Here is a 27,895-nt window from a genome sequence, read left to right as displayed (position 1 = left end):
AAGACAAGTGTTTTGTCCAGTTTTATTTCACCAGAAAGGTTTATACAGTTCTGCATAAAGGTCATTGTATGCATAGCCTGAAGTACAAAGCTCCCTTTGAAAACTCCAGCACAAAGACACTGCATATTGACAACACTAAACAACAATGTGGGTGATACAAGGAAAAAAAATAAAACAAACCAACATTCTTCCTATTGGAAAAGCATAATAAAACAAGGCACTTTCAGTAAATAAGTGAAGAACAGAAAAATGCTGTATCAAAGATTCCACAGAGCTGACCCAGAGCACTGTAACAAAATTCTGCAGTAATGAACAAGTAAAATACAAAAAGGCACTACATAATCCTCTCCCTGCAACTCCCATTTCTCAACCAATTAGCCAACTGAACTTGGCACAATGGAGTCTTAATTATAAAGTGCATCTCCTGTCTTAATATATTTTGAAAAACAGGTTATACAACATAGGTACCAACATCCCCATGTGTACAATATTTTGAAACAAAAATACACTGCAACCAGATTCAATCTAGTTATGAGCTGTGCAGGAAAAAATATGGCTTCTTTACAAGTCTTTCAATAACCTCCATATAATCTGGAATATTTTTAAACAAACACGAATGCATTAGCAAGGTGGTAAGAGGTAGTGTTCTGAGTAAAAGGCAAACTTTCAGATTTTGTTGTTATATGGGTATATAACAAAGGTATCCCAGATTTTCAAAGCAGCATCACTGAACAAAAAGTATTACAGCATGCTGTCTTGGGGTGAAAATACACAGTGTTTTGGGGGTCTCAGATCAGTTCTTTCAGCAAAAATGACCATCTTACAATGTCCAACTATGATCCCATTTCGTAACTACTTTTCTCGGTACTGGAAGTTTTCCTATTGCATTGCATAAAATTTCCAGAGAAACTTTCTTCAACTTTAGAATTTAAAACCAACACATTCTCCATTCCTAAACATAAACAAGTCCATTTTTACTTCAGCAAGCATTATTTTATGGCTATAAGAAAACACAAATACCAAACAGATGAACACATCAAATGTGTCACAACAGTGGCAATATATGACGCATGAGTTAGATGTGTTCCGTGATTTAATGTGAAACTCTCATCATTCTGCTAGGAAAGTCAGCCAAATTGTCTATGTACACTATCTAAACTTTAGCTGATTTTAGCCCTTATTAGACTTCAATATATTAAATAAGTAAGGGCTAGATAAAAACTGAAATCAAAGCAGCACTGGGTATATTTCTTACATTAAAAATTTGTAAGGATTTATGTAAACATTCAATATGTGCATTCTTGCTCTTTGCTGTAAGTTTTTCACAGCTACTCTATGATCCTACCCACAGATACACCCTCAGCATGAACCCTTCCCAGGTAACAGCCGCTGCAGCTCAGCTATTCTTCATCCGCAGTATAGGCTACTTCAGCAACTTCAATTTCTGGGACAGAACTTCCAGCCAAAGAGCCACTCCAGCACGGCCCATGGTTCTCTTTGTCTGAGCTGCAAAGACAGATCAATAAGTGGAAACTGGTATGATTTTCTACAGCCATTTCATGCAGACAATCCACAAAACATTGACAAAGCTTTTTTAACTTATTGCTTATTCCAGATCTAAAATTATCTATCCTGAGGGCCTTTATGCAGCAGAGAGGTGCACTAAAATGCTGGATTTCTCAGCTGTGCAGAATTAATGCGTGACCAAACATTTCAGAAAACATATTTTAAGAATAACTAAAATACAAATAAAATAATAGTATTTACCAGCTGTCCTCACCCAGGGCACCCTGGTCTGCTTCTACTGCAGAAGACTCCACCTCACCACTGCACTCACTTTCTTCTCCTGACATCTGACGAGTCATTTTTCCTAAAGATAAATCCCTACAACAGATAAGAACAGAGTACCACCAATCCATACAGAAAACATTTGTCACTGAAGAACTGTTTGTTTCATTTTAACCTTGGCGGTTTCTACAAAAAGATTGAAAGCGACCTTTCAATCTCACTCCTGCATGCCACATTGCTTTTAGTGGTACAGGAATGGCAGAGCTTGCACTGGATAGCTATTTAAACAGTTTATTTGCTCCAGCTGCTTATTCCTAAACTAACTTCAGTCCTCTAAATCTCTGGGCCACCAAGATGATTAGAGGGACGGAGCACCTTTCCTATGAGGATATGCTCAGAGAATTGGTATTGTTTAGCCTGGAAAAGAGAAGGCTTTGGGATGACCTAATTCCAGCCTTCAAGTACCTGAAGAGAACCTAAAAGAAAGATGCAGAGAGACTTTTAACAAGAGCCTATAGTGACAGGACTGTTTCCCCAAGGGAGAATGTTTTCAAACTGAAAGAGGGTAGGTTTAGATTGGATATTGGGGAAAAAATCTTTATTGTGACGGTGCTGAGGCACTGGAATGGGTTGCCCAGAGAAGCTGTGAATGCCCCATCCCTGCAAGTGCTCAAGGCCAGGCTGGATGGAGCTCTGAGCAACCTGGTCTAGTGGAAGGTGTCCTTGTTCATGGCAGGGGGTTTGGAATTAGATGGTCTTTCAGGTTCCTTCCAACAAGGCCATTTTATCATTCTCTGGTTGCATGACAATTTCGTAGCTTCACAAAATTCAAGTCCCAGAGGAGTGTGTATGACTTAAGGTAAAAAAATTACATTCAGACTAAGCCACACACATCTTGCCTAAACGGCAGAAGGATTTTAACCAAAATATACTCAGAAGGAAGACAGGAGGATGACAAAATGATTTCTTCAATAGTTTCTCAAGTTTCTCACTCAAACTTTACAAAACCACACACAAAGTTTCAAAGCAAAATATTCTTCCATTAGTGATAAAGACAATTTTTTTTCTTAATGGCAACACAAGATAATGGCCCAGCTAGCCTGGCTATAAATGGGACTGTGTACATATGGTCATGTAGGTTGACCAAAGAAATAGGTTTTTTCCATTTCTCTATGTGGAAAATACATCAATTTAGCATTAAAAGCTGTGACTTGAATTGGAAACAAAAGCTTATGATCTATGTTGTGTTTGAAGTTATACTACTATATTTCTCTTTTAAAATTGCTCTAACCACTGTTGCTATTACTTTATTTCAATGCATGCATTTTATGTAAAGCCTTAGCAGCATTCTGTAACATGACTATTGGCCTATGTTTGATCCAAATCCAGCAATAACAGTAATAATAATAATCCTGCAAGTTTCAGGGCTTGTCCAACCGTCCCCTTCTGCCTCATATCCATTGTAGGTACCTGGCCTTTAGAGCATGTAGGCATAAGATGCTTAATTCTTGTTGCGTGATCAAATAAAAATTCTGCTTCAACAAGGCCAAAGACAGGCACATTTCTTTTGGGTTCATTTCCCACCACACAAGCTAATCAAGATGACAGTTTATTTGGTAATTTTTACAGCTAAAAGTCACAGAAGTTATTTTTCATGGAGACTTCAAACACATTGTGGCTGACTTCTGACTTTCACTAATTTTTTATGTCTGGGAAACTAGCAGTGTGTTTGAATATCTAAACAGATATTCCTATCTTCAGGGAAAACACTAAAATATCAAGTCCCTTGCTATTCACACCTTTTTATTTTCAGTCACACAGAATTTCTTATCATGATGTTTTAGCCAAATGCAAGCTATTTAAGTTTTCCTGACTATTTCACTACTTAAGCCAGCAGCATGTCGTAAGTTTCTTATCAAACAAGGGAAGCATTTTCCAAATGTCATTACTTGCCTTCAGGAGTAAGCAACAAACTGAATACAATATTCTGATCAGAATTTTCAGCCACAATAATTCCATTTAAAACCTCTTCCAAAGGTAGTCCACTAGAACATTTTAAGGTGTGCTTTTTTTTTAGTCAACCTAGATATGCTGGACTCCACAACCCATTCAGTATTACAACGATTTTTGCTCCATCCCTATAACTGTTCAAGGCCAGGCTGGATGGGGTCTTGAGCTACCTGGTTTTGCAGAAACTGGATGATCTTTAAGGTTCCTAAATAATTCTATGATTCTGTGAAATTCTAATGGGACCATAGTAATTCAGTCTTTTGCGAAGGAAATGCTTCAATACTGACTCAGCAGCTCTAATGGGACACTGGATAGCACAGCATCAATTCCTCAGCTCCTGCTACAGAATTTAGCAGACAGGTACAATTTTCCCTTGGGTTTACGTGGACAATCTCCCGTGCTATTTAAATGGTATCTGCATCATCTCATTCCAAGCAATTCAGAACAAAGTTAAACAAATTATTACAGATATATACATATATATAAAACTGCTTGATCACGATGCTCTGTCAAAGCTTCAAGTACAGACAGAATTTTATAACTCAAGGCAATTTTCCCACTCATCTCTAGCAGGGCATTTTACATTTTCAACATTTCAAAAGCAGAGCAGAATCTCGGTCTATCTTTATAGGACTTAAAGGATTAGGAAACAATCTCAGTTACTTTAGAGTGAAAAGATAGACAAATTTCTCAGCCATTTGTACTAAATGGCTTTTAGCCAGCATATGAGAAAGAACTGAAAAAATTGCTTTGTATGTGGTTATATAGAGAAAATGGTTTCCAAGATACAGCTAAAGCTGGTGCTTGTGACTAGACAGAGAAAATGCATTCATGGAGATAACCTCCTTAAACCCTTGAAATTTCTACATACCTAATTCTTCTTTCAACAGCATCGATATGAAGTTGCTTTTCAGTTAGTAATTTCTTCAGTGATTCAACCTCCCTTTGTTTTTCAAGCAGTTCTTTTTGTAGGCGGTAATTTGTTTCCTCCAGAGTTTCACAGAAAGCCTAGAAGACAAATTTAAAAGCATCTTCAATTTAACTTCCACGGACTGCCTTTACTGAGCTATCTCTTAGAAATATCAGCCTGTAACAGTGTTATAGCTGCTTGTCTTCAGATTGATTACTATAAAAGCTATGTAAATTTTAAACTAAAATCTTATCTTCATAATGCTGCTTTGCTTTGAATTATGAATTTATTATGCTAAACTGCGATGCAAATACTTTAATCACATAGTTTGTCTCACAACAAGAGAGACACTAGAAGAGTAGTTCTTGATTTTGAACCTTTTTGCCTCTATGGAACATAAACTGAACTCCCTGCTCCCTTTTCTCCTCATAAAAGTTTTGTTTCCACATGACTTGAAAGACAGTTTCAAAGTATCTGTATATTCCCATGATGTGAGGAATATTTAGATTAAGCAGATATTCTTTCCTTACTCAGGAAATAGACAAAGCTGTACAGTTCTGTACCAAACACCTGCTACAAATATGAAATCATGACAATCAGAAGACCAGTACAAAAATATTTTGAAAAAGTTTACTAGGACGTTGTGAACACTAACTACTCAGCCATGACAAATATGCTGTGCTCCTCTGCTGAGCATGACACGTATGTATCACACACCCTGATGGACGTGTCAGTGAGCATTGACAAAACCTACCGTGAAGAGCCCGTGTCTAATGCAACATCCACTGAATGCAGGAAGTGGCAGGAGTGTTGGCACAGAGTCTCCTCATCTATTACTGGAAAGCACAACTCTTCCAACAGTAATGCGCAATTCCGATTTAATAATTTACACATTCTCTATAAATAAGAACCCCACGTGGGAGGCTTTCTTGGCTTAATATTACCTGCAACTAACCACTAATTCAGGGTCCACTGAATATAAACATTTTATATGAGCTCAGTTAAGAACAATGCTGTTAGGACACTCTTTTTCCTAAATTTTAAGACAGGCTACGAACATGAAGAATATACTGTCCTTTGCTTTAAGTGAAGCAGACTTCATGGTCCTTAAAATGTTAAGTTTTCCTGTAATTATACAATACAAACAAATGAGTTTTCAATTCAATAACCCTATTTTTTTCTGTGGAATTTTTATTTATTTTACTGACTCAGCAAATTTATCTTTGTTGACAGGCACTTGAAAACCAGTCATGAGTTTTATTCTTGTTGACTAGAGCCAAGAGCACGTGTCATGCAACTCATTCTCGAGACAGCATTTGTAGTGATTGCTTTGGCTACCACTCTGGTTAAGCAGTCATCCCATTTCAACCAAGCCAATTAAGTAAATTTTTCTGCTCTTCGTAGAAATATTCAAGGTTGCGGATACTCTAACTGAAAATTGGACATTATTTCCTTAAGAACATAATTAAGTTTATTGTTTCAACCTTTAGATGCATGCACATGGAAATTTCCCTATACACAAAATAGCTTAAAAAATTGCACAACTGTTGAAAACTGTTTCATTGTTCTGTATAAGAACTGAATAAAGCCTTTTGGAAAAACTCATCCCTATGTGCAATCCGGGTATGAACTGCCCAAGCAAACACAAGTACTGTTTGCAACTAAGTAAGAAAACATTGATATATTCTGAAGGATGCTGTAATAGCAGAAAAGTGAACCAAAGCTGAGAAAGGGAACAGAGTGTAATGAGCCATCTTGTTCTTTAGACAGCTGGACACCTGGAGTCTGGAACAGTCTTAATACCCAGGTTGGACTAATTTTCCCTGTAATTCTGAGAGGACAACTGAGAGACAGCTTTGCTTCTTTCTTCAGATCATGAAACAGAGATGGTTGGGAAAAGATCTGTGGGAACAACTACCAAGGATATGAGGGAAAAAAAAATCTAGTGAATATTTTGCCTGCTTTTCTAAGATTGAATTTCTGGGCCTGCCTGATCAGCTTCTAAAGGAGCAGGTACCTATATCTCTCCCCACAAAAAGATAAATGTGTTTTGGCAAGTCCTTGGAATAACAGATTAGACAGAAACCAAATAGAAGATCCATATTTTCCATAATCAGAAAAACAGAAGATTTTTTCTGGAATGCTTTGGATGGTGATAAAAAGGCAAAACAGAAGTAAGTTTTGAGATCTTTTTAAAGATGAACTCCAGGAATAAGTATGTGAACCTTGGTGCTCTTCCTGTATAAGGCGGTTCAGGGAAAGAAAAAAACAAACAACAAACAGCAAGGGATGGATATAGATGCTTTTAGTATGCAGGATTTTAGGCTCCTAACAATCAGAAGCAAGACAAAAAGCGTGACCACAACCATGGATTTCAGGTTGAGCAGACTTCAAAAATCTCCTTAGAAACCTGCTTGGAAAAAAGAATCCATGGGAAAACACCTTGGAGCAAAGAACACTCCAGGAGAGCTAGTTGATATTTAAGGATCACCACCTGGAGAGTAAGTACAGATCAACAAATAGAAAGTCAGGCAAAGGCTGCAGGTGGCCTGTGTGGATGGGCAAGGATCTCCTGGGCTCAGACATAAAAAGCAATTCTACTAGGGGTAAAAGCATAGAGAGGACACAGGAGGAATGTAAGGCTGCTGTCTAATCTTACAGGGACAGGATTATGAAAGTGAAGAACAACCTGGAGCTGAATCTGGCAAGGCATGTGAAAAGAAACAAAAAAAAGGATTCTACAAGTACATCATCAACGAAAGATGGGAAACCATGGACTTGTTGTGTTGATTGGAAAGACCAGACTTCAGTAAGTCCTTCCTTGCAACCAGAAGGAAGGTCAAGATAAACTCACCTGCAGTGAGGGAAGACCAGATCAGGGAGTACTTAAAAAATTGGACATACTAATGTCCATGGCACCTGAGAGGTTGTACCTTTTTACTGTGCTGGTGATCAGCCACTGGAGTGAGGCTGTGAAGTCTCCTCTCTAGAACATTAAAAACCTGACTGGACATGGTCCTGGGTAACCTGCAGTAGCTGACCTTTCCTGAGCCAGGAGGGTTGGAATAGATGATCTCAAGAAGCCCTTCCAACCTCAGTCACTCTATAAATAAGGTGTGTTAGCTCTTGGAGAATTTTATGACAGCCGTCTCAACAGCTTCACAGAAATGGGCAATAGCTAAAACTACAACAACATAGCTGTTTTAATGGTTTGATTAAATTCCAGTGGAAGAATAACACATGCATGCATGACTGAAATCTCAATAAAGGCACTTAATTTTTTAAATTATCTGCATAAATATTACGTTAATTAAAAAAAAAATCATCAGCTTAAATATGAGTGATGAGAAAGGGATTGTACAGAAATCAAGTATGAGCTTGTGACACAAAAACACACCAAATCTCACACATGCACATAGTACTGTAACAAGAGTCAATATGCATACATGCAAAACCAACTGGCAAGTATAAATTTAGTTGTACGAACACCATTTAACATTCGTAATTTCTGTAAGACTAACAATGTATGTAAAATTCTAAAACATAGTTAATCTATAAAGCAAGAAAACTAGGATAATCTGCTCTAGACAACCTCGATACAGCACTGCATGTCAGTAAAACTTGCTTCTAATAAAGCAGGCTGCAGGACACAGTATTATTTGTCCAGTGCTCATATGCATGTTGAAAGGCTGCTGGCTTCTAATATTACTTAATTTTCTGCAAGAACACTATTTTTGGTGGCTAGAATTAATCATTTAACTGTGTTCATTACATGAGAAGGCATTCCTTCCCATGACAGGGCAGCTGAAAAAAGGCGATCTTTAAGGCTCCTTCCAACCCAATCCATCCATATTCTATGATTCTGTGATTTTATAGCAAGAAATATTTCCCTGCAAGACCTGAAGTTTAAGGTAAAAACATTGTAACAATGTGCTGAACTTCTACTTGTAAAATCTCTCCTTATGTTCAGTAAGCGCCTTATACAGTTGCTTTACAGAAACTTCATCCATGGCTCACAGAAGTCAAAAAAGATATATTTTGGGACAGAGATGAAGTACAGTAGTCAAAGACAGTCAGTGTGCACCAATTATCAGACTACATCCATTCAAGAAACACTTCTGTGATCTTTGTGAAAGAACAGAAACAGAAATTCCATATCATTACACAGGTCTTAAAATATTCTAACAACTCTTGCCTTTTGCATTCTGTTTCTATCCTACTGTTTAGTACTTACCCTGCTCTCTTCTAGACTGTCAAAAGGACCTGGAGGATCATCCAGACAAAGAAATTCTCTCACTGCAAGGCTTTGCCAAATAAAGACAATGAATTACTTGAAGTACAAAACACTTAAAAATGATCACAAAATGAAAGTATTTCTTTACGTGACATAAAAATTTACATCCTCAAATTTACTTCCAAGTACTCAAAACAATTAACAAATAAATATTTAACAAGTCTCAGGCACAGACTCTATTAAGTCTCAGTCGTATGTGTTGACCAGGGACAGTACTTAGAATATAACTTATGAAGATGAGTAAGCAATTTTAAAAGATAATTTTTCATGACTTTTTAAAATTTTCATAGAATTTGTTGCTGCATGACAACTGGCAAGTTTATCACTTTGCTATTGAAGTGGTTTGAAAAATTCTCCTGGAGAAAAATAAGTATTATAAAATAAGTATTATACGATGGATGAAAAGTACGCTGTTAAAATCCATATTCAGGTAGTATCAGGGGATTTAAGCATGAGTACTGAAACATGTTCAACACATATACATTATATATTTTTTATATATACAGCATATATTTTTATAGAAATAATAAGTTATAAAATAATAGAAGAACAATGTGCTATGGATCTACTACACAGCCATCTCTGAACACACATTTCAAACAAATGCATTCCATTTGGATTTGTGTAACAGTTGCCATCCCTCTCTCTGTGCGTTGTTTTGCAAAGGCCAAAAGAAGAAAGTAGGTGTAATTCTGTGGTTTACTACGGACTACTTCAAGCATCTGTCTCATTCTACCTTCCAAATTTAGATTACTTTTCACAGAACTCCTAAACATCTCCAAACACATCCTTTCAGCCACCTTTTTAAAGCCTTCCTTCTTGGCTGTATTCATTCTTCTTCAAATAACCTCAAATCAGAACCCTGTATTCATAATTAATTAGCAAGTAGTAACTTAGGAGCAATGCCATGCTTGCACTCACTGCTGTAAATCTTTAAATCATCTCCTACTAAAATGAGTGCACAAAAATGAAAAATGTGAAGCCAAACTTAATTTCCTGTCTCTTCCTCCCACCTGGGTCCCATGTAAAGGTGAGAGCAAAAGGCAGTAATTTTCTGTTTTCCACTCATTCTCTGCCTTTGAGGTTTTCACAAAGTACAAACACAAGAAAGGAAACTTTCACATAACTACCATCCTAATCAACCAGCTTCAGGTGTGGCAAGCAAAATGAGGAGAAATTTCTTCAAACACTAATCACTCATTATACTATCACTTTTTGTTTAAAAACACTCTAAAGAACATTTATCTAAAGTACACTGAACATTTACCTTGTTGTTTCTTTACCTAAAATAGGCACCTGATGCATGAACATTTATTTGCAGCCTAGTTTTGCTCTGAGAGCCTGCTCTGACCCCGCTCTCCTCTCCATGTGTTACACCTCTTCTTTTCCTTTCATGAATGGAAGATCCTGCCTTTAAAGTACCACAGGGATTTTTTTCTGTCCTGAAACAGCTTGCTGTACGTGTCCTGGCTGACATCCCTCTCCAGCGGGGAGCAGTGCCAGCATTAGGGAGGGCAGCAAGGGGCAGTGCAGCACATGGGATCCCTGACTCCAAGCTGACCAAGTTCCTCCCTTCCAAGCTTTTTATACAGGGTGGAGACAGGACAGCTCTGTCATCTATATAAAGCCAGATGATGCCTCTGTTTAGCAGGTTAAACTTCTTTCTCCCACTTCACACGCTATATGAAATTTTCCTGAGCACGATTTAACTCTGTGGGTGGATTTCAATTTGATCTTTCAATACAACGTAAAACATGAGAAGTCTACAAAACACAAACTCTAAATTTAGCCACCTGCATACGTTATCCTCCATTTTATCTTTAAAATACTTTGTGAATCTAGTTTTATTAAAGAATAGGTATAAAAAATGAGGTCTCCTATCCCTGAAGGGCAAATTTCCCACTGTCAATACAGCACATTAAGTATAAAGAGAAATAAACCAGACTTCTCTACAAAGAGAAAAGGCTTTTTTGGTTTAGGTCTGACCCAAGCAGTTTGACTTATTTGCAACACTGGAGAAGTAAATGGCGAGCTTTAAAGGAGAAAACAGGGTCAAATGCCCACCACTGCTCATGTGAGGGACAAGCATTAATTCCCATTAATAGAAAATTTATTCTCTGATAAGTGGGTAAATATATTTGACTGATCAAATCACCCTCATTCTAATCACTTCTTGAGGAATTCAGTCCTTCCGTAGACCCAAACATTAGAACCATATCAACAGGCTTAAAAGTTAATTAAAAAATTTTGTCTTTATGCAGAGCCCTACTCGGACAAAAGTTCTGTAAACCACATTTCAGTTAACCATCTCTTCATTAGCCAAAATACAAATTGATTCCACAAACATTTTCTATTAATTCCTTTTTGTATCTGTCTAAAAGTTACAATTTGGAGTATTTTGCCTTATTTAGAGTATTTTGCCTTAAACTATGACAAATACTATTTTGTCCAATATGGTCCATCACTAAGATACAAACAAGCCAGGTGAAATGCTGAACTAGATACAACAATATGAAGCATAAAGACTTCAGATCTATTTAAGCAAGTCCATTCCATCCACCAGTGTCTCTCCTGCAGCATAACAGAAGTTACATTTAGGGACTATTAGAGATTGATTTCTTTTCTTTTTGGCACACCTATTATTGTGTAATTTAATTATTAGGGAGTTTTTAAAATTCTCAGCTGCATACCTCACCCACATAATCATACTTAATAGCCACTGACACAGAAAGTCGTAAGTTGAGCCCCATTTTTTCCTGAAACCATTTAAGCTCTGTCTCTGACACCTCACAGCAAAGCTTTGCCACTCAGCATGACATACTCCAGGATGACTATGAATCATCAAAATATTAACATTCTTTACTCACCTTCCCTCTGCCCTTTGATGATTTCACATGCCCTGTTTGTCTCACTTAAGACAACAGACCAAAGAGAACTCTTCTTGTGGGGAAGTTTTTCTGCAGCTTTATCTGTTCTTGCTTGCTTTCTCTGTACCTCTAACAGACACCTCCTTTGAAACTGAATGCTGTGTTTTAGCACTGAACTGTGTGGAAGTACAATTCAGATTCCCCGAGCTGTAACTTCTTTTTCCTTTTTTAAGTTCCTCTAATGATTTTAATGAAACATTTTTACTATTGCTGAGTACTGAACTGATTCAGAAAACTAGTGGTATCAATACCAATAGTTATTTTCCAGGTTGCAAAAACCAACTTGAGTTCATAAATCTGTATGGCTATACTTACTGTCATTTTCTACTTCAAGACATGAAAATTCATGTTAGTCACTCACTACCTCAGGACCCTTCTACAATAATTTGTGATCTCATTGTTCATTCCGTTCTCCAGATTATTTCAAGATGTTCTGAACATCAATGTCCGCAACTGTGATCTAACATTCCATTGGTACCACCCCTAAATTTCCATCAACTCTTTTCCCCTTGTCTTTTAATCATTTTATAGGAGCCCTGTCATAACTACTTGTCTCTATAGGAGACATTGTATCATTTTTATTTACCTGCTTACCACTTTGGTTTTTTTTCACTACAAGCAGTACCGAAGTTAGATTGTTGTACAAATCCCTGTTTGCCAGACCCAGCAGCTGAATGCCTTATAAAACATATCAAATGTAGCAATGGCCCTTCTACTAAAAGGTAAAGTAGGTATGAGCACTATATGGTCTCATGGTCCCACACCACAGCTTGGCAATTTTAAAATTTTGTTCCTTTAAAAGTCTCAAGGGAATTAGGTTTGCTTTAGAATTATTTCTTACACTTTGTTTTGAATGAAGTTTCAGATCACGACAGGTTCTCAGACACATTCCTCAAAGAATCTCTAGTATAGCAACCTTAACTTTTTTATTTCTGGTGCTGGCAAAGGTTTTAACAACTAACTGCTTTGCCTCTAGCAAGTTGCTTACTTAAATTCTCTTCTTTTTTTTTACATTTCATTTGTCATAATTACATTCTATTCATTTTCCTGCTTTGGAAGAACCTCCCACTTTGTACAAAAAAAAAATCTTTGCATTTTGCTGCTTAAACACATTAAGTTTTTTAAACTATTAAGACTTTCCTGATTTGTGGTTTACATTTACTTATGGTACAGGAATCTGTAAAGGTATTCCTATTACTGTCATGTCATGTCAATAAAAACCCTGTAGTTTAATACATATTTTAAGAACTAATTGCATAGTAAGTGTAGGTTCCCTCCATTACGAAACCCTAACATACCTAGTATAAATTAACAATATTATTAGGTTAATACTACACCTATAAATTAACAAAATTCTGTATTAAACACAGAAAAGTAGTGTTTTAAGAATAAACACGGGACTATTCTAGCATTTTAAATATTGCAGCTTTTAGTTATCCCTATACAATTCAAAATACTGCAATTCCATCTTTTTATGCTAAGATAAGACTAATTTAAAAGGACACTGAATAAGTCACATAATGAACCAAATGCACAACATGAATGTTACTGAAATCCCTCACCACGCTGCCGGAGTTTAGGAATTTTATAAGAGGAATATGGACAGAAAAAAAGACACAAATGCACAAGCAAAGGTTAATCACATACCAGTTAGCAATATCTTTGTGAGCTACTAGGTTCTGGAGGAATGCCTGCAGCCCCAGCTGTCGATCTTCCAAGAAGTCAGGATTGTAATTATCCTTGAACCAGCGCTTTGGTGGAAGGGCCAACCGAAAGCCCGGAAACATATCTTTTAGCTGAAATTGAAATTAAAGACAAAAAAATTAAAAATTCGAGAAAAATGCTAATCTTGCTACAGGCACTGACTTTACTCAGATTAATGAGGTATTTCTGACTTCTGCTAAGTTCAAGCACAAGGTAAGTCTCAACCATAAATACAGTCCAAATCACAACTTAAAAATGTGGATACAGTTCTGTCACTTGCTCTGCTGCCTTATGCAATAGAGTGCTTTGTATTTTTCCTAAAATTTAACACATAAAAATAGGAATGAAAACCTGTGCTTTGTTATTTAATGTCTGAGTCTGCTATTTACAGCCTTTGAGTCTGTAAACATAAGAAAACTGTAAATAAAAAGTGTAAGATGAATAATAATTTCAGTGGTATTTCTTCTGAAGTACTCAGGGATAATAAGTACCAAATATACAGATATATAGAATAAAACCCCATTACAGATCTACAACTCTGCAACTTGTCTTTCTTGGGGGGCTAGAAGAATAAGTTACAACACGTGCATGAGATACTTCTTGTAAAGAGTAGTTCTTTGTACACCCAGAATAATAAAATTTCAATATGCAAGTATGGCTCAAACCCTAGTAATATGCAAATTTGTATTTCTGAGTTATTTAAATAGCAATGGGGTAGCTGACATCCAAAATACTCAGATTCTTTTCTCTGAATTCAGAAATAAGATATACAAGTGAATGAAAACACAAAATTAATTATAAGCCAGTTAGCCTGACCGCAGTACCTGGTAAGGTAATAGAGCAGTTTATACTGAGTGTCATCATGCAGTACTTAAAGGATGGCCGGGGCCTCAGGCCCAGCCAGCACAGGTTTAGGAGAGGCAGGTCATGTTTGACCAACCTGATCACCTTTTATGACCAGGTGACCCGCCTGGTGCATGCAGGAAGGCCTACGGATGTTGTCTGTTTGGACTTCAGCAAGGCCTTTGACACTGTCTCCCACAGCACACTCCTGGATAAGCTGGCAGCCCATGGCTTGGACAGGAGCACTCTGTGCTGGGTCAGGAACTGGCTGGATGGCCGGGCCCAGAGAGTGGTGGTGAGCAGTGCTGCACCCAGCTGATAGCCAGGCACCAGTGGGGTCCCTCAGGGGTCTGTGCTGGGGCCAGTTCTGTTCAATGTTTTTATTGGTGACATGGATGAGGGTATTGAGTCTTTCATTAGTAAATTTGCGGATGACACTAAGCTGGGAGCGTGTGTCCATCTGTTGGAAGGTAGGAGAGCTCTGCAGAGAGATCTGGAACAGTTGGATGGATGGGCAGAGTCTAACAAGATGAAGTTTATAAGTCCAAGTGCTGAGTCCTGTAGTTTGGTCACTATAACCCCCTGCAGTGTTACAGGCTGGGGACGGTGTGGCTGGACAGGAGGAAAGGGACTTTGGGGCACTGGTGCCAGCAGCTGAACATGAGCCAGCAGTGTGCCCAGGTGGCCAAGAGGGCCAATGGCATCCTGGCCTGGATCAGGAATGGTGTGGCCAGCAGGAGCAGGGAGGTCAATCTTCCTCTGTAGCTGGCACTGGTGAGGCCACACCTTGAGTGCTGTGTCCAGTTCTGGGCCCCTCAGTTTAGGAAGGATGCTGAGACCTTGAGTGCATCCAGAGGAAGCAGCAAGGCTGGTGAGGGGCTTGGAACACAAACCCTGCAAGGAATGAATGAGGGAGCTGAGGGTGTTTAGCCTTGAGAAAAGCAGACTCAGAGGTGACCTTATCACTCTCTACAGCTTTCTGAAAGGTGGCTGTAGACGGCTGGGGGTTGGTCTCTTTCTCCAGGCAGCAACTAACAGAACAAGAGGACACAGTCTTAAGCTGTGCCAAGAGAAATATAGATTGAATGTAAGGAAAAAGTTTTTTATGGAAAGAGTAGTAAAGTACTGGAGTGTACTTTATGGGGAGTGGCGGAGTCACCATGCCTGGACTGTTTAAAAAAAGACTGGATGTGGCACTTGGTGCCATGGTTTTAGTTGAGGTGTTGGGGCATGGGCTGGACTTTATGATCTTAAAGGTGTCTTCCAACCTAGTGATTCTGTGATTATACACAATGAACCTCTCCAAGGCTGCCAATTATTTTTCTCATATGCATGATATCCAAAAAACTTGACCATTTTGATAACAAACAATTTTTCAAAGTTATGCTTGACAAAGAAAAATCTAGGAGAGGATTTACAACCAACATGAAAAAGCAAATAGGTTTTATATAATCTGATATCTCAGCTGCCACAAGAATTGTTTCATCCTTTTTTCTGAATACAGGATCTAGCCAACTTCTGTCAGAGATGTTCTGAGTACACTGATTATATTAATCTGAATGTTGCAGTGATAGAAAATTCTAATGGGCAGCTCTTTCACCAGATTAAGTTTTAGAAAAGTTGGAACAGATACTACATTTCAGATAGAATCTCTCTACACACTTTAAAGGAAGAACCACATTAATGGATCACCTTTGCTTATGTAAGTATTGTTGCACAGCATGAGGTGCTTTTTAAACATCACTGTTTATTCAAATAGCCCATGATAAATACTGGTTTATTGTCAAAGCCTTGCTCTTTATTTCTGAATTTAATTATTTAAGTATGTTTTCCTCTTATTGAATTTTATCTTGGTATTAGACTCTTCTTTGTATCGAAGTTTATCTTTGGTCCCCCAAAGCTCCTTCATCTCTTACCAAGTTATTAATACCATATATATATATATAAATATATATATATAAAAGAATGTATCTGAATAGAACAGAACCCATAGAATATAACAAAATGGGTTCCTGTTAGTTGTACAGAAGACTGCAGACTGGGAAAACTTCTCAACCACACAGATTTATGCTTAATGGTACTTTTGCTTGTCTGGTCACACGGATCACATAATTTAACTCTAAGAAGAGAGTAAGCCTATCCACAGATGACTCCTTTTGTGGATGAAGAGCTGTCAGTGGACTAACAGCACAGTCCTGGGGCATTCTTGCTTGAGCAGTCCTCAGACACAGCAGGAAAACCCGAGGATCAGACAACTTATCCGGGCCATGATTGCTTGCTTGGATTCAGCACCTTTCCTATTCCTTCCTACATCACCATGTGACACACTACATGTCATATGAGTCCTAGTCTTGGGGAGAAATGGTAAACTTCTTGGTTCTTAAGACTGGCCATTTCATTACATGCTTTCAAACTATTATTATGTTACTATTTTGTAATTCTCTAATATTTCCTGAATGGTAGTATGTATAAGCTCCTAGAGCTGACATTTCTGTATTATAAAAAGTATAATGTCTTACAGACCAAAGAGTAAATGGTTTAGATGTATACTCAAAGATGAAAAAGCTTCAGAGAGTGATACAAATTCTAAAAAATAAGAGATTTTTCCTTTAAACAGAAATATTAATACCTAGAAATAATTGTGAAAGTGAAATATTTTTGCCAAACATTTGATGGCAAAGACTAAAGGCTTCACATGGAAAATTTAAATATTTATTTAAATAGATATTTCGGCGTTTTAATTTTTCAAACCACTGACAACCACACTGAAAATCAACAGAGTTAAGCCAATTCTTGACCTATACCTGACACAGCTGATTTAAAATGCTGAGTGCTGTATGACTTGACTTCCAAAATCTGAGTTGAAATACCAAGATCATTGTCTCAAAAGAAGTCTTTTGCCAATATCAAGATATTCTTTAATTTAAGATAGACCATATTTAAGAAAGAAAATCTTCTTCAGATAGAAATCTCTAAACTAATTCACATTTAGCAATTTAGTTTTAGACTCCACTGGTGTTTCAAAGGTAGCCTAGAAGATACTCAATAGGCCAAACCAAGAACCCAGAGAAATTTAAGAATTCAAGTCCATTTTCAAAATTTCAGCTGAATTTAGCTTAGTTGATTTGGCACATAAATCCAAAGTGATAACCTATACAAAAAATAACTTACTGTGGGTAAAGAAAGGGTGTGTTGTAAGGTTCACGTTGAAACATGAAAGAACATACTAGCAGAAAATATGCTGAACCAGCAATGAAAGATTATTCTTAGGGGTGCAGAGTGGATAAAGAAAAGTGCTATTGTTTCTCTACTTTTGATAGCCAAACACTGTTTAGCTACCATAAAAACCTGTGCTTTTCCAACAAGCATTTTTTCCTTTCAAGTATTCTAAGAAAGTTGTTGACTCAGAAATCGCTATTTATCTGATGTTTCCTCCATCTTTACAGCTCTGATAAGAGATTTTCACTATTAACTTTGAAGACACTGAAAACAACTAAAGACTGACCTATATACAAAGAACATATTTATGTTCATGAAATTTCAGTTTTATGAGGAACAAAAGCAGAAAATAACTAAATAACTACTAGATCATTCCTGCAAGAGAATACAAACCCCTGGATCTCTTTCTATGCAGGAGATAAATATTCAAGAGTTAATTCCTTTAGCATATAAATTAGGAATGAAGTTTGAAGCACACTAACAGCTTCAGAGGAAATTGTAACATCTGATTTACATCAATGGTAGCTGTTTCATGTCTATTTGAAAAATGAGGAATCACCTCTTTCTAGTCATTAACACAGTATGTGTTTTATATGCATTAAAATCAGAAAAAAAATAGAACATGTGACAAAAATGTAAGACACAAAAGAAGTGAGATAAGATAGCTGACAATTTACCGGTTTATAATTCCCACCTTGTCATTAAGCCTGGAGAAATCTGTGTACCGTCTGAAAACCACCCAGCTTTCCTCCGGACTTCTTTTCACCAATATTTTGTATACCTGCATGGAAAGACAAAAATATCAGAAAGATGTGCAAAACTTCACACTGCGTTGTCTGGAAGGCTGAAATGATACTTTATTTCTTAATGAAACAAAACTTGTGGATAAAAAATTCTTAATTCAAGAAATGCAAATAACAATTATCAGTACAAAGAGATTAAATTAATTTCAGAATTTAAGTATGGAGTTCCTGTAATTCCTAAATACATATAACTATTTCTGTCTGTAAGAAAGAATGTATTGCCCAGCAGAACAGAAGACTCGGCTATCAAAAAAAGTAAGGGAAGCGTGTTCCAGTGACCTACTTCAACCTTTGCTAAATTACAGTTTTACTCATTGATCCTGGAAGCCTCTCTGGTTTTAAGATGACTGTTAATAATCAAGTTCTGAGTGTGATATTGTTTCAAAATGTCTCATATGACTTGCTTCACAAGGATAAATGATGAAGAATAAAATTACATCCCCCTTTGCATTTGTTTCGGACATTAGGTTTTGTCTTTCCAAGCAAAATATGACTTCACTAGAAAATTGCATCAGATTGAGTATACCAGCACTGCACAACTGAGGTAATGGATACTTTGAATCACATTTAGCAAGACAACAGCACAGCAGTACCATACTCCTATTTAAAAACAAATGGATAAAGAAACAAAACAACGATGGATAATGATACTACAATTATATTTTAGGGGTATTAATAATCCAATGCCTGAACACAATGAATCTAACAACACAACTTCAACTAGAAAACATTAAACAGCGTCTAATGTCATAACCTTACTCTCTCCAATGTAAGGAAAGGCAGGTTCTGCAATTGTACTGGATTATTTTTCCCCGTCTGTATGTAAAAAATATAATACAAGAAAGAAAGAGTTATTTTTAGAATCATAATGATAAACAAATCCTCCTTTAACCAAACTCTATTTGAAACATTTTCTAATCTGCTAAACAGTAAAATCCTTTCCAGGACTTCACGCTGTCACAGCAGGTTGTCTTAGCTGATAAGTGTATTTTTCTTACCGCAGTCCCAACATGTGATAACCCCAGTGCTAGCCAACTTCTGTACATGTCTGAGACTGTTTCTAGTAATTTTTTATTCCATAATATATTAAGTTCCAGATAGTTACAGAAATTACAGATAACTAAGGTGCAAAACAAAAGCAATTTTTCAGCAATTACTTCTCTTATCTGTTTTAAATGCAATTTCAATTTCAAGACGCATCATCTGTGGAAGTCATGAATTGTGACAGAGGAAAAAGCAATTAGCTTTTAAAATTCAAGCTGCAGGACATGCTTAAGAAAACAGCATTACAATATATTTTTTCTGTCTTGCATTTTATATATAAATGCTTATCCAAATATGTTATTACTTTGCTGTCATACTAAAAGTATAAGCAGTTTTATTTTCATAAATAAAATTAAGAAATAAATGTAAAATTGTGATGACTCTGCTAGTGCACAGTAAAACACAGAATAAGAAACTTTGGATATGTGTGTGAATTTACTTGCCAATCAGTATTCTGCTCTAAGTTCTACAAAAGCATCGTTTAAACATGTATATAAGAAAAAATTGAATCATTTCCAAGTGAACATTAGATAACTTAAAAAAAAAAGTTCGCCAATTACAGTGAACGTAACTGTAACAGGGAGTGCAATCAACTTGCGATTACTGGCCTCAAAATTATGGGCAACCTGAAACAAACATGTTTTGTTTTCCTGCCAAAGTTAAAAAAAAAAAAATGTGGTTGGGTGTTTTTTGGCTTTTCTTTAAGGTCTACAATTAATGAATAAGATGTAGAACATTACAAAAACACCTCCCAGTTCCTTCATATAAGATCTTGGGTAAAAATCACAAATTAATTCAACAAATTCATTCTATTCCACTCAATCATGAATTGCTTTATTCTGTAAATAAATTCTAAATTCTATTCTAAAAATTATGAATGAAAATATACCCATATGTGGTAACAATCCCTGGCTGATTTAGCATCTCATTATCATATCTACTTGGATTAAAAAAAAAAAAAAAATTGCTAATTGAGCATTCCAGGACTGTGAATTCACTGAAGACTAAATGTTTACAAGAGGACATTTTTCAGCCTAGGTTTTCTCTCCCATAAGCTTCAGCAACCATGTAATCTAACATGCACTAACATCTAACTCCTGAAGTCTGGACATCATTCAGCTGAATCAGATTCTTATTTTTGGAAACTATGAGATGTTACCAACAGCAAAAAAAGAATTCAGCAAATGAGTCTCCTCTCTTTTACAAGTAATTTTAATTTGATTTCCACTGTCTTCCATCTCACTGATTTAGCACTGCAAAAGCAACTCAAATTCCTGGGACTAATTACTTGCTGGCTTTAATGCACAACAGCACACTGCATGCAGAACATGCAACTGAAAACAAACAGTTAATTGTGTGGTTTCAGAAATCAACACAGCAATAGAAGTGAAATTGGGAAGAGCAAAAATGCATCCAAGCATTTTACAATGGAAGAATGTTTCACCTGTACTGTGACCTGGCCTTCCACACACAATAAGGAAACAAAGTTGTCATTGTTAATACAGAAGAATACTTTACAAGCACACTGGAATATTTCTTGGCAATGTCTTCAACAAAGACACAGAAGAGCACGTCCAAAGAAGGGCAACAAGGTGGTGAAAGGTCTAGAGGGTAAGTCGTGAAGAGTGGCTGAGGGAGCTGGGGATATTTATCCTGGAGAAAAGGAGGCTCAGGAGAGCCCTTATGGCTCCCTACAACCACCTGAAAGGAGGCTGTAGCTAGGTGGGAGTCAGTCTCCTCTCCCAGGCAATCAGTGAGAGGACAAGAAGACATGGCCTCAAGCTGTGCCAGGGAAGGTTCACGCTGGACATCAGGAAAAATTCCTTAAGGAAAGGGCAGTTAAACATTGCAATGAGCTGTGCAGGGAGCTGATGGAGTCACCATCCCTGAGGGTGCTCAAGAAATGACTGGATGTGTCACTTTGTGCCACAGTCTGGTTGTCAAGGTGGCTGAACTCAATCTCAGAGGTCTTTTCCAGCCTAAATGATTCTGTGGTATTTTCAGACAAATCTTTGTACATACGACAATACTGACTGTTGTTTTGTTTTGAAGGTCATTATTTAAAACTTTTTTAAATCTAACTGGTTAAAAAAAATATTCTGCTCTTCTGTTATGCTAACATGCACAAAGATTTTTAGCAACTGAAAATCTCAGGAAAAGATGGTATCATTCTCAAATAATTAAAAAGCATCATTAGTTAACTTTTTGTGAAAAGATCTTGATTTCATTAGTATTTTAACTGTCACAAAGATTCTGCATTTCTCTATAAAAGAAAACAGGTGGCTAAAAAGTTTGTCTGCTATTTCCTTCGCCTTACCTATTTCTGGTTAATGCTGCTTGTCTTAAGTAATATAATTAATAATCAGTAACAGCTTCCATCAGTCCCACAAGCACTGCTCAATGTATTACCTCAAAGAAATATTTCAACCACGCCCATAAAAACAAATGTAGAAGTACATTGATATATTTATGGCATGCAAAAAAAATGAACTGCCAGCTACAGGGCACTTTGAGAAAAATCAATACAAACCAGTTAGGCTGCTGTTCTGGAAAAGATATGGCATAAGTTACTTCCCAGTCTGTTTTCAGAACAAATTTCCCCTTAGTAGAAACTGAGCTGGGCAAGAAGTTGAAACCTACATGTTTGCACTTTTGACAGAAATGCTGTAAGCTAATTGTAACTGCAAAGGGTTATATACGTAAAGGTTTCTTATCGCTCATGTCAAATAAGAGACTACATTTTATTTAAGAAATTTAACTACACAGAACTTATATAAATTCAATTTCACAAGAAATTGTAACTGCAAGGAATTCCTGACTTTTTCAGCAGAAATCGATACATGAAACAGAATTAATTCCTTCTATTCCACATACACAATTACAGGAAAGACTGCTCTCTAGTCCCAGTTTTCCCACCCCCTTCTGGTCAGGAAGTACTCTGAAGCTAAACTGGTAACATCCCTGAACTGCAGGATAAATTCCTGAAAGACAATGCAAAGCACATTCAATTGTTATCTTGTCATTACAGGATCAATGATACTGTGCCCAAGACTTACAGTGAATTTTGCCCTTTCCTCCATCACCTCATAGCCCAGAATAGTAGGTGTGGATGGTCGATCTTCCCAGTTCCTAGAATCTTCATTCTGCTCTATTTCTTCTACAGGCTGAGTACAGTATTCTATGGATGTATCCAGACCTGTAAATTTAGTCCTAACAAGTGGACTGCTACACGCAGATGATGTGGAACCAATCTGGTCAGGCATGCTCATCTTTTTAAAACTATCAACTGTAGAGTCCTCCAGCTGTCCTTTAGAGGAGCTGGAACTTGTTGAGATGCTCCCAAAGGAAGAACTTCTTTGGTTTCTGTTTGTAAAGCTGGATGATGAACTTCCAATAGGAATAGGAACAGGAACATATGGTGTTGCCATCCTTCATGAAAAAAAAGTCCTCAGTTTTTGGTCCAGAAATTTAAACTTCATTTGCTGTATAAACCATGTTTCATCTTGTTTTCAGGAACAGTACCTACAATTAAGTACAGAAAATATTGCTGTCATTTTTAAGGCAAAGCAACACTAAGAGCTTTGGAAAAAAGTCCGTATTAGCTCTGAGATGGTACACAGCAGTACTGATGGTAAAACATTTTCACAAGGAATTTGGCTTCATATAAAATGGTTGTATCTCAACCATTTGACAGACAGCTTTACAAGAGCTCTGTCCTCCACAGCTATAAAAATTAAAATGGCAAAGCAGTAAAGCAAGATTACAAAAGAGAAAAATCCTTTTGTCCTTTAAGACTTAAGTGCTATATGGTTTTATCCAGAGTCAACAATTTTTTGGCATATAAGAAGTAGTTACAGTGATGGTTTCATTTAAACACTACAAAAGGTTTTCTCAGAATTGGTTCTGTAAGACATCCACTGCAGACTAGGCAAGCCAAACACACAGGCAACAGTATACATGAATCAAAAGAAATGACAGAAAACAACTTTGGTGAAAACATTTTTGCATACTGCACATTCACTGAAGTATAATGGATCTGTTTTCAACACAAAATATTTTTTCAAAACAACTCTGTTGTACATAATGCTGCAGACATTTGTCACAATGTTAAATACGCACATTTTCTGGAGTCTGAATTGGAGCAATTAAGTTTTACAAGCACGCACATCAAAAGCAGGGTTGTTACAGCAGGTAGTTTTCCATTCCAGAAGATTAAAATGGGGAAAAAAAAAATAATGCTCAGAAAAAAGATAAAAAAAACCAATTTAGTATTTTCTCTTCAACAAAACAATTTCAAATGAGACTTTTATGTGCATGTGTACATATTTCTGGGAAAAAAAAAAAGGCAAAATAAAATTAAGACAGCAGTATCAAAGTGCCAAAAAAGCATCGTCTCCTCATTTTAACAACGTACCCAAAGAAGAGCTCTTACATGATGCAAATTAAATGCCACCTCTTTGGATTAACAGGATTTGAACCATTATCCATTTCACCCAGGAATAAACCAATCAACCAGGAGGCTGCAGGAAGCTGTGAAATGGGAAACTGCCAACCTGATTCACATCAGACACTCAATCATCTACTGCAGCAAAACCAAATGAGATTACTAATTGTGAGGGTGAAACGATGCTTTCCTAGAGCACATGAATAAAGAAATAAATTTTAAATGAACCAGCGTAAGCAAGACGGAAAAATTTTCTCGAACAAATTCCTCAAGTGAAGGAGAAAACAAACTTATTCATCCTTTCAGCTACATAAGAAAATCTTCACACACTGTCAGAAAGTTCAGTTAACTTGATCAAGAGAACAATTTCAAACTGGCAGTCATTTCTTGGAAACATCTCTGCTTCACTGGGGAATGAAGCTGGACATTCAGAAGCATCTGAGGGAGCTGAAATGTCAGTATCGTAAACCCCTGCTGATTCACTCAGCTGGTCAGGGACGGGATTTGAAGTATCCAGCAGCTTCTGTTGCAGCACAGTCCTGTGCTGGGTTGTGTGAGTGAAGCCACGTGTCAGACATCTGACCTGCTTCAGCCTCACTTAGTGTGAGAGAAGCAAGTCACACCTGTGTCCAAGACAAGATGTTCTCCTAGAGCTACACCAGATCTAAATCCCTTTTTTCACCCACACCTCAAGAAGAAAATCTACTTCCCACCTTGAACAATAAGCTCTGCAATATTTTTTCTTTAATGCAAGGTGTGAAGCATTGTCTGATAAATTTTCTCTAGTAATATTCTCTGAACAAGTGAGTATCTAAATGAAACACTAAAAAAGCTAACTCCTTTTTTACTTGCCACTTCAGTGACTTTTCCACGTTACCAGCACAAGGAATCAAGAGTATGCCCTTAAGAGTGTCTCAGCCAGCTATATTTTGGGAGATGTAGGATTAAATTCCTGTAAACAGAAGAACCTAAGTGAGTCCAGACTGCAAAAAAATCAAATGATCTATATGCAAGAAGTGATTATCTTCTATTGCATGACTGTGAACCTGGAGTGGAAAATAAGTCCACATCTTAGGGAATCTGATGAAGTTAACTTAGGAGTTTGTGGAATTTTAAGATGCAAAATAAGCTTCTACTTTTCATCACTTTATGAAAAGAACCAAACCAAATCCAAAACCTCACAATGACATTTTCACCAGTTACAATACTTGTGAACAGCCTTTCCTAGAGCAACTTCTTGCTTGAAAGTGAAATGCCAGTCAGTAACTTACTATCTTGAGCTTGTTTACTTACTACACATTACTCTTAAACGCACATAAGTTTCTGAGCAGCTGCACCAATCTGGCAAGCAGGAGAGCTCAACACAGACCACCCTGGGGATAAAGCCCCTGGTGTTTAGAGACCGACACCTGCACTGTACATGCTTCAGCAGCTTTCATTTCAGACCTGCACTAATTCAGTACCACTACCTGGATACTTATTAGCAGCTGGACTACACTAAGCCTGCTCCCAGGGTACATTTTCTGGTTTAGTTTCTTTTGTACTCTGTAAGGCCACCCCCAATTGTGAGTCAATGAGTATTAACGGTGATGATGACACTGCCTTCTTCCGAAGGACATTCTTGACTCAATCTGACATAGTAAACATGCCCACGTACAAATAAAAGGGGCTGATGCTGCCTGTGTCACACACAGATTCCACTAACTTTGAAGAGTAGCAGGTCAGTATTCTCTGAGTAACAGAAATGTCAGTTCAAGTGAGCAAATGGCACACAGCTTTCTTCACTTAACCTGAATATCTTTTTTGTGAAAGTTGAAAAAGATATACAAAAATATTACATTACCAGACTCACAAATACATATAAATTCCTGAATACATATGTAAATTCATCTTCAACTGTAGAGGTATCACAATTCCCTAGTATGTAAAATATTTACATGCTGTGAGTTACAACAGGGTTCAAAGTTATATCAATCTGCACTTTATGAAGCCTGCTTAATATCAGAGAAAAAATACAATGCTCAAACGAGGGTCACAACCCTAGGAATCCAGCCTTATCTATGAATATAGTTTACTGCCACTTCACACAATAAAAGGAACTGAGAACAATTTCGTTTTAAAAAAAAAAATCCTTTCACTCTCTAATTACCTTGGCACAGCAAGGAGGGTTTGTGTGCTCAGTTTGCTCCTACCCCAGCTGCACAGAAGCAGCAGAATCATTGCAGCACACCAACTTTAACAGCAAACTGCTCATGACACCTACGAGATACCCAAAGACTGCACTTTCTTGTCCAACTGTTTACTTGACATTTCGCAAGAAATTTGCTTCCTGTTTGGAGCCTGGTTTTTGTTTAGTTTGATATTCAGCTGTGAGTGAAGAACGAAAAGAGAAGGAAGAGAACACTTGCTGGAAGCGCTGAACTGCAAGATCTGAAACAGGATAGGACAGTCCCGGGAACGCGGCTGTCACATGCTACAAGAGCAGCATGACACCAACTTATCCTGGTGTTTACAGCAGCCACCTCCCTTTTTGCGGGTGAAGCAAATAGGCTGTAATAAAACCACTTAAAAAGTATTTGCCTGCAGCTTGCAGCTATCGCAGTTCCAAACCTTTTTAAGCTAATGGCTTGTATATTCAGTGAGAAACATGTAAGCCACACATTCAAGGATAATAGATTAGAAACAAAACAATCCGTACTTATCAGCTGTAATTGGATTTAGAAGACTTTTAGCTATGCAATACTATTTGTGATCTGGTTACATATATCGTGCCTCTCTTTGGACAACGCAGACCAGCTGATCTCTAATGTTTAGGGTTTAAGCGCTACTGAGGAATGTCAGCTGAAGAACAAGTGGAATATAAAAAGAAACAACTTCCAGACTTAGGCTTCACGATTTTTAAAATAATAATTTTGTACCGACTTCAGCCAAGTTACCTAACAACATTTTTTACCTGTTTATGAACTCAAAATGGGGGGGCTATTTATCGCACCTCACACGAACATACACAGGGGTAATTCCTGCCCCAAAGAGTCTGTTACGGAATTAGAAACAACAGCAGGCACCTTGCTCCCAGAACGCGCACATCAGGGAGCGCTACTTCTGACTACGACCGGACGGTTCTGAAACCGAGGAGAACCAACCCAGACCGGCCGGTACCGCTGGGGCAGCGCCCGGCCCGGCTCGGCCCCGCCGCCGAGGGGCCGCGCTCGGGGAGCGCCGCGGCCGCTTTACGTAACTCCAGGGGCGGCCCCGAGCCCTCGACACCGGCGAGGCCCGGGGAACCCTCCCGGTCCGTCCGCACGGCTGCGGGAACCGGCCGAGGAAACACCTGGAGGCGCGGCGAGGCCCCGCCCCGGGGAACGGCGGGCTCCGTACCCGCCGTCCCGCCCGAGCAGGACCGGACTCCGCGGTGCCACCGCCCGCGGCCGCCTCCCCACAGGTGCGCGGGAGCTGCGACAGCGGCGCGGAGGCGGCGGGGGCCGTTCCCGTCCGGCGCGGGACGGGCAGCGGCGAGGTTCCACTCCCCCGGCCTTCCCCGCGCGGGCTGCCCACTGCCTCACTCTCTGCCTCCCTGCCGGTCCCCCGGTTCCCGGTGCTGGCGCTCCCGCCGCTGCCCGCCCGCACAGCAGCCCCGCTCACCTGCTCCCGCCGCGCGCGCCCCGCTCCGCCGCGCCACCGCCGCGCCCGCCCCGCACGGGGGGCGGAGCAGGGGGCGGGGCCTGCCCCGAGCGGCGGGAGGGGCGGGGCCGTGCAGGGACTACAAAGACCGGCGTGCCCCGCCGGCCAACGTGAGCGTCGCCTTCCGGTGCGTGGGGCGCGGTGCATCTTGGAGCTTGTAGTTCTGTGGTGTGAGTGCAGTCTCGTGGGGTGGAGCTGCCCCCTGAGGGTGGATATGCCTCCGCGCAG

At 38.4% G+C, this 27,895-nt stretch overlaps 1 protein-coding gene across 4 annotated transcripts; it reads right to left on the bottom strand.

Annotated features, from left to right (window-relative positions):
- Nucleotides 1-10: 10 nt before the first annotated feature.
- Nucleotides 11-27,678, bottom strand: SNX16 (sorting nexin 16). Of its 4 annotated transcripts, none has more exons than XR_005701312.2 (8): nt 27,629-27,678; nt 22,599-23,064; nt 18,390-18,476; nt 13,577-13,725; nt 8,943-9,012; nt 4,670-4,806; nt 1,768-1,870; nt 11-1,506 (listed from the first exon to the last, which is right to left on the bottom strand). XR_005701312.2 is itself a non-coding variant. In XM_040067129.2 (8 exons), exons 2-8 carry the CDS (start codon nt 22,968-22,970, stop codon nt 1,401-1,403), a joined length of 1,038 nt encoding a protein of 345 aa, XP_039923063.1. In that variant the 5' UTR covers nt 22,971-23,064; nt 27,629-27,678; the 3' UTR covers nt 11-1,400. The 4 variants fall into 4 exon arrangements, 3 of the variants coding, with proteins under 3 accessions (XP_039923063.1, XP_039923072.1, XP_039923082.1); XM_040067129.2 differs by having other exon boundaries at nt 1,768-1,884; XM_040067138.2 differs by lacking the exon at nt 27,629-27,678 and adding an exon at nt 23,957-25,097 and having other exon boundaries at nt 1,768-1,884.
- Between the last annotated feature and the right edge of the window lie 217 nt (nt 27,679-27,895).

The sequence above is a fragment of the Hirundo rustica genome, chromosome 1 (genome assembly GCF_015227805.2).
Source record: "Hirundo rustica isolate bHirRus1 chromosome 1, bHirRus1.pri.v3, whole genome shotgun sequence".
Lineage (NCBI taxonomy): Eukaryota > Metazoa > Chordata > Aves > Passeriformes > Hirundinidae > Hirundo > Hirundo rustica.
Note: the sequence above shows the minus strand (reverse complement) of the source record. Positions and strands in the feature narration are given on the sequence as shown.

Excerpts from the sequence above, each read along its gene's own strand:
- SNX16 (XM_040067129.2), bottom strand. The coding sequence starts at position 22,970 with ATGGCAACACCATATGTTCCTGTTCCTATTCCTATTGGAAGTTCATCA. Across the intron at positions 13,726-18,389 it reads TCTCCAGGCTTAATGACAAG|CTAAAAGATATGTTTCCGGG; the intron begins GTGGGAATTATA and ends TTTCAATTTCAG. Across the intron at positions 4,807-8,942 it reads ACAGTCTAGAAGAGAGCAGG|GCTTTCTGTGAAACTCTGGA; the intron begins GTAAGTACTAAA and ends TTTGTCTTCTAG.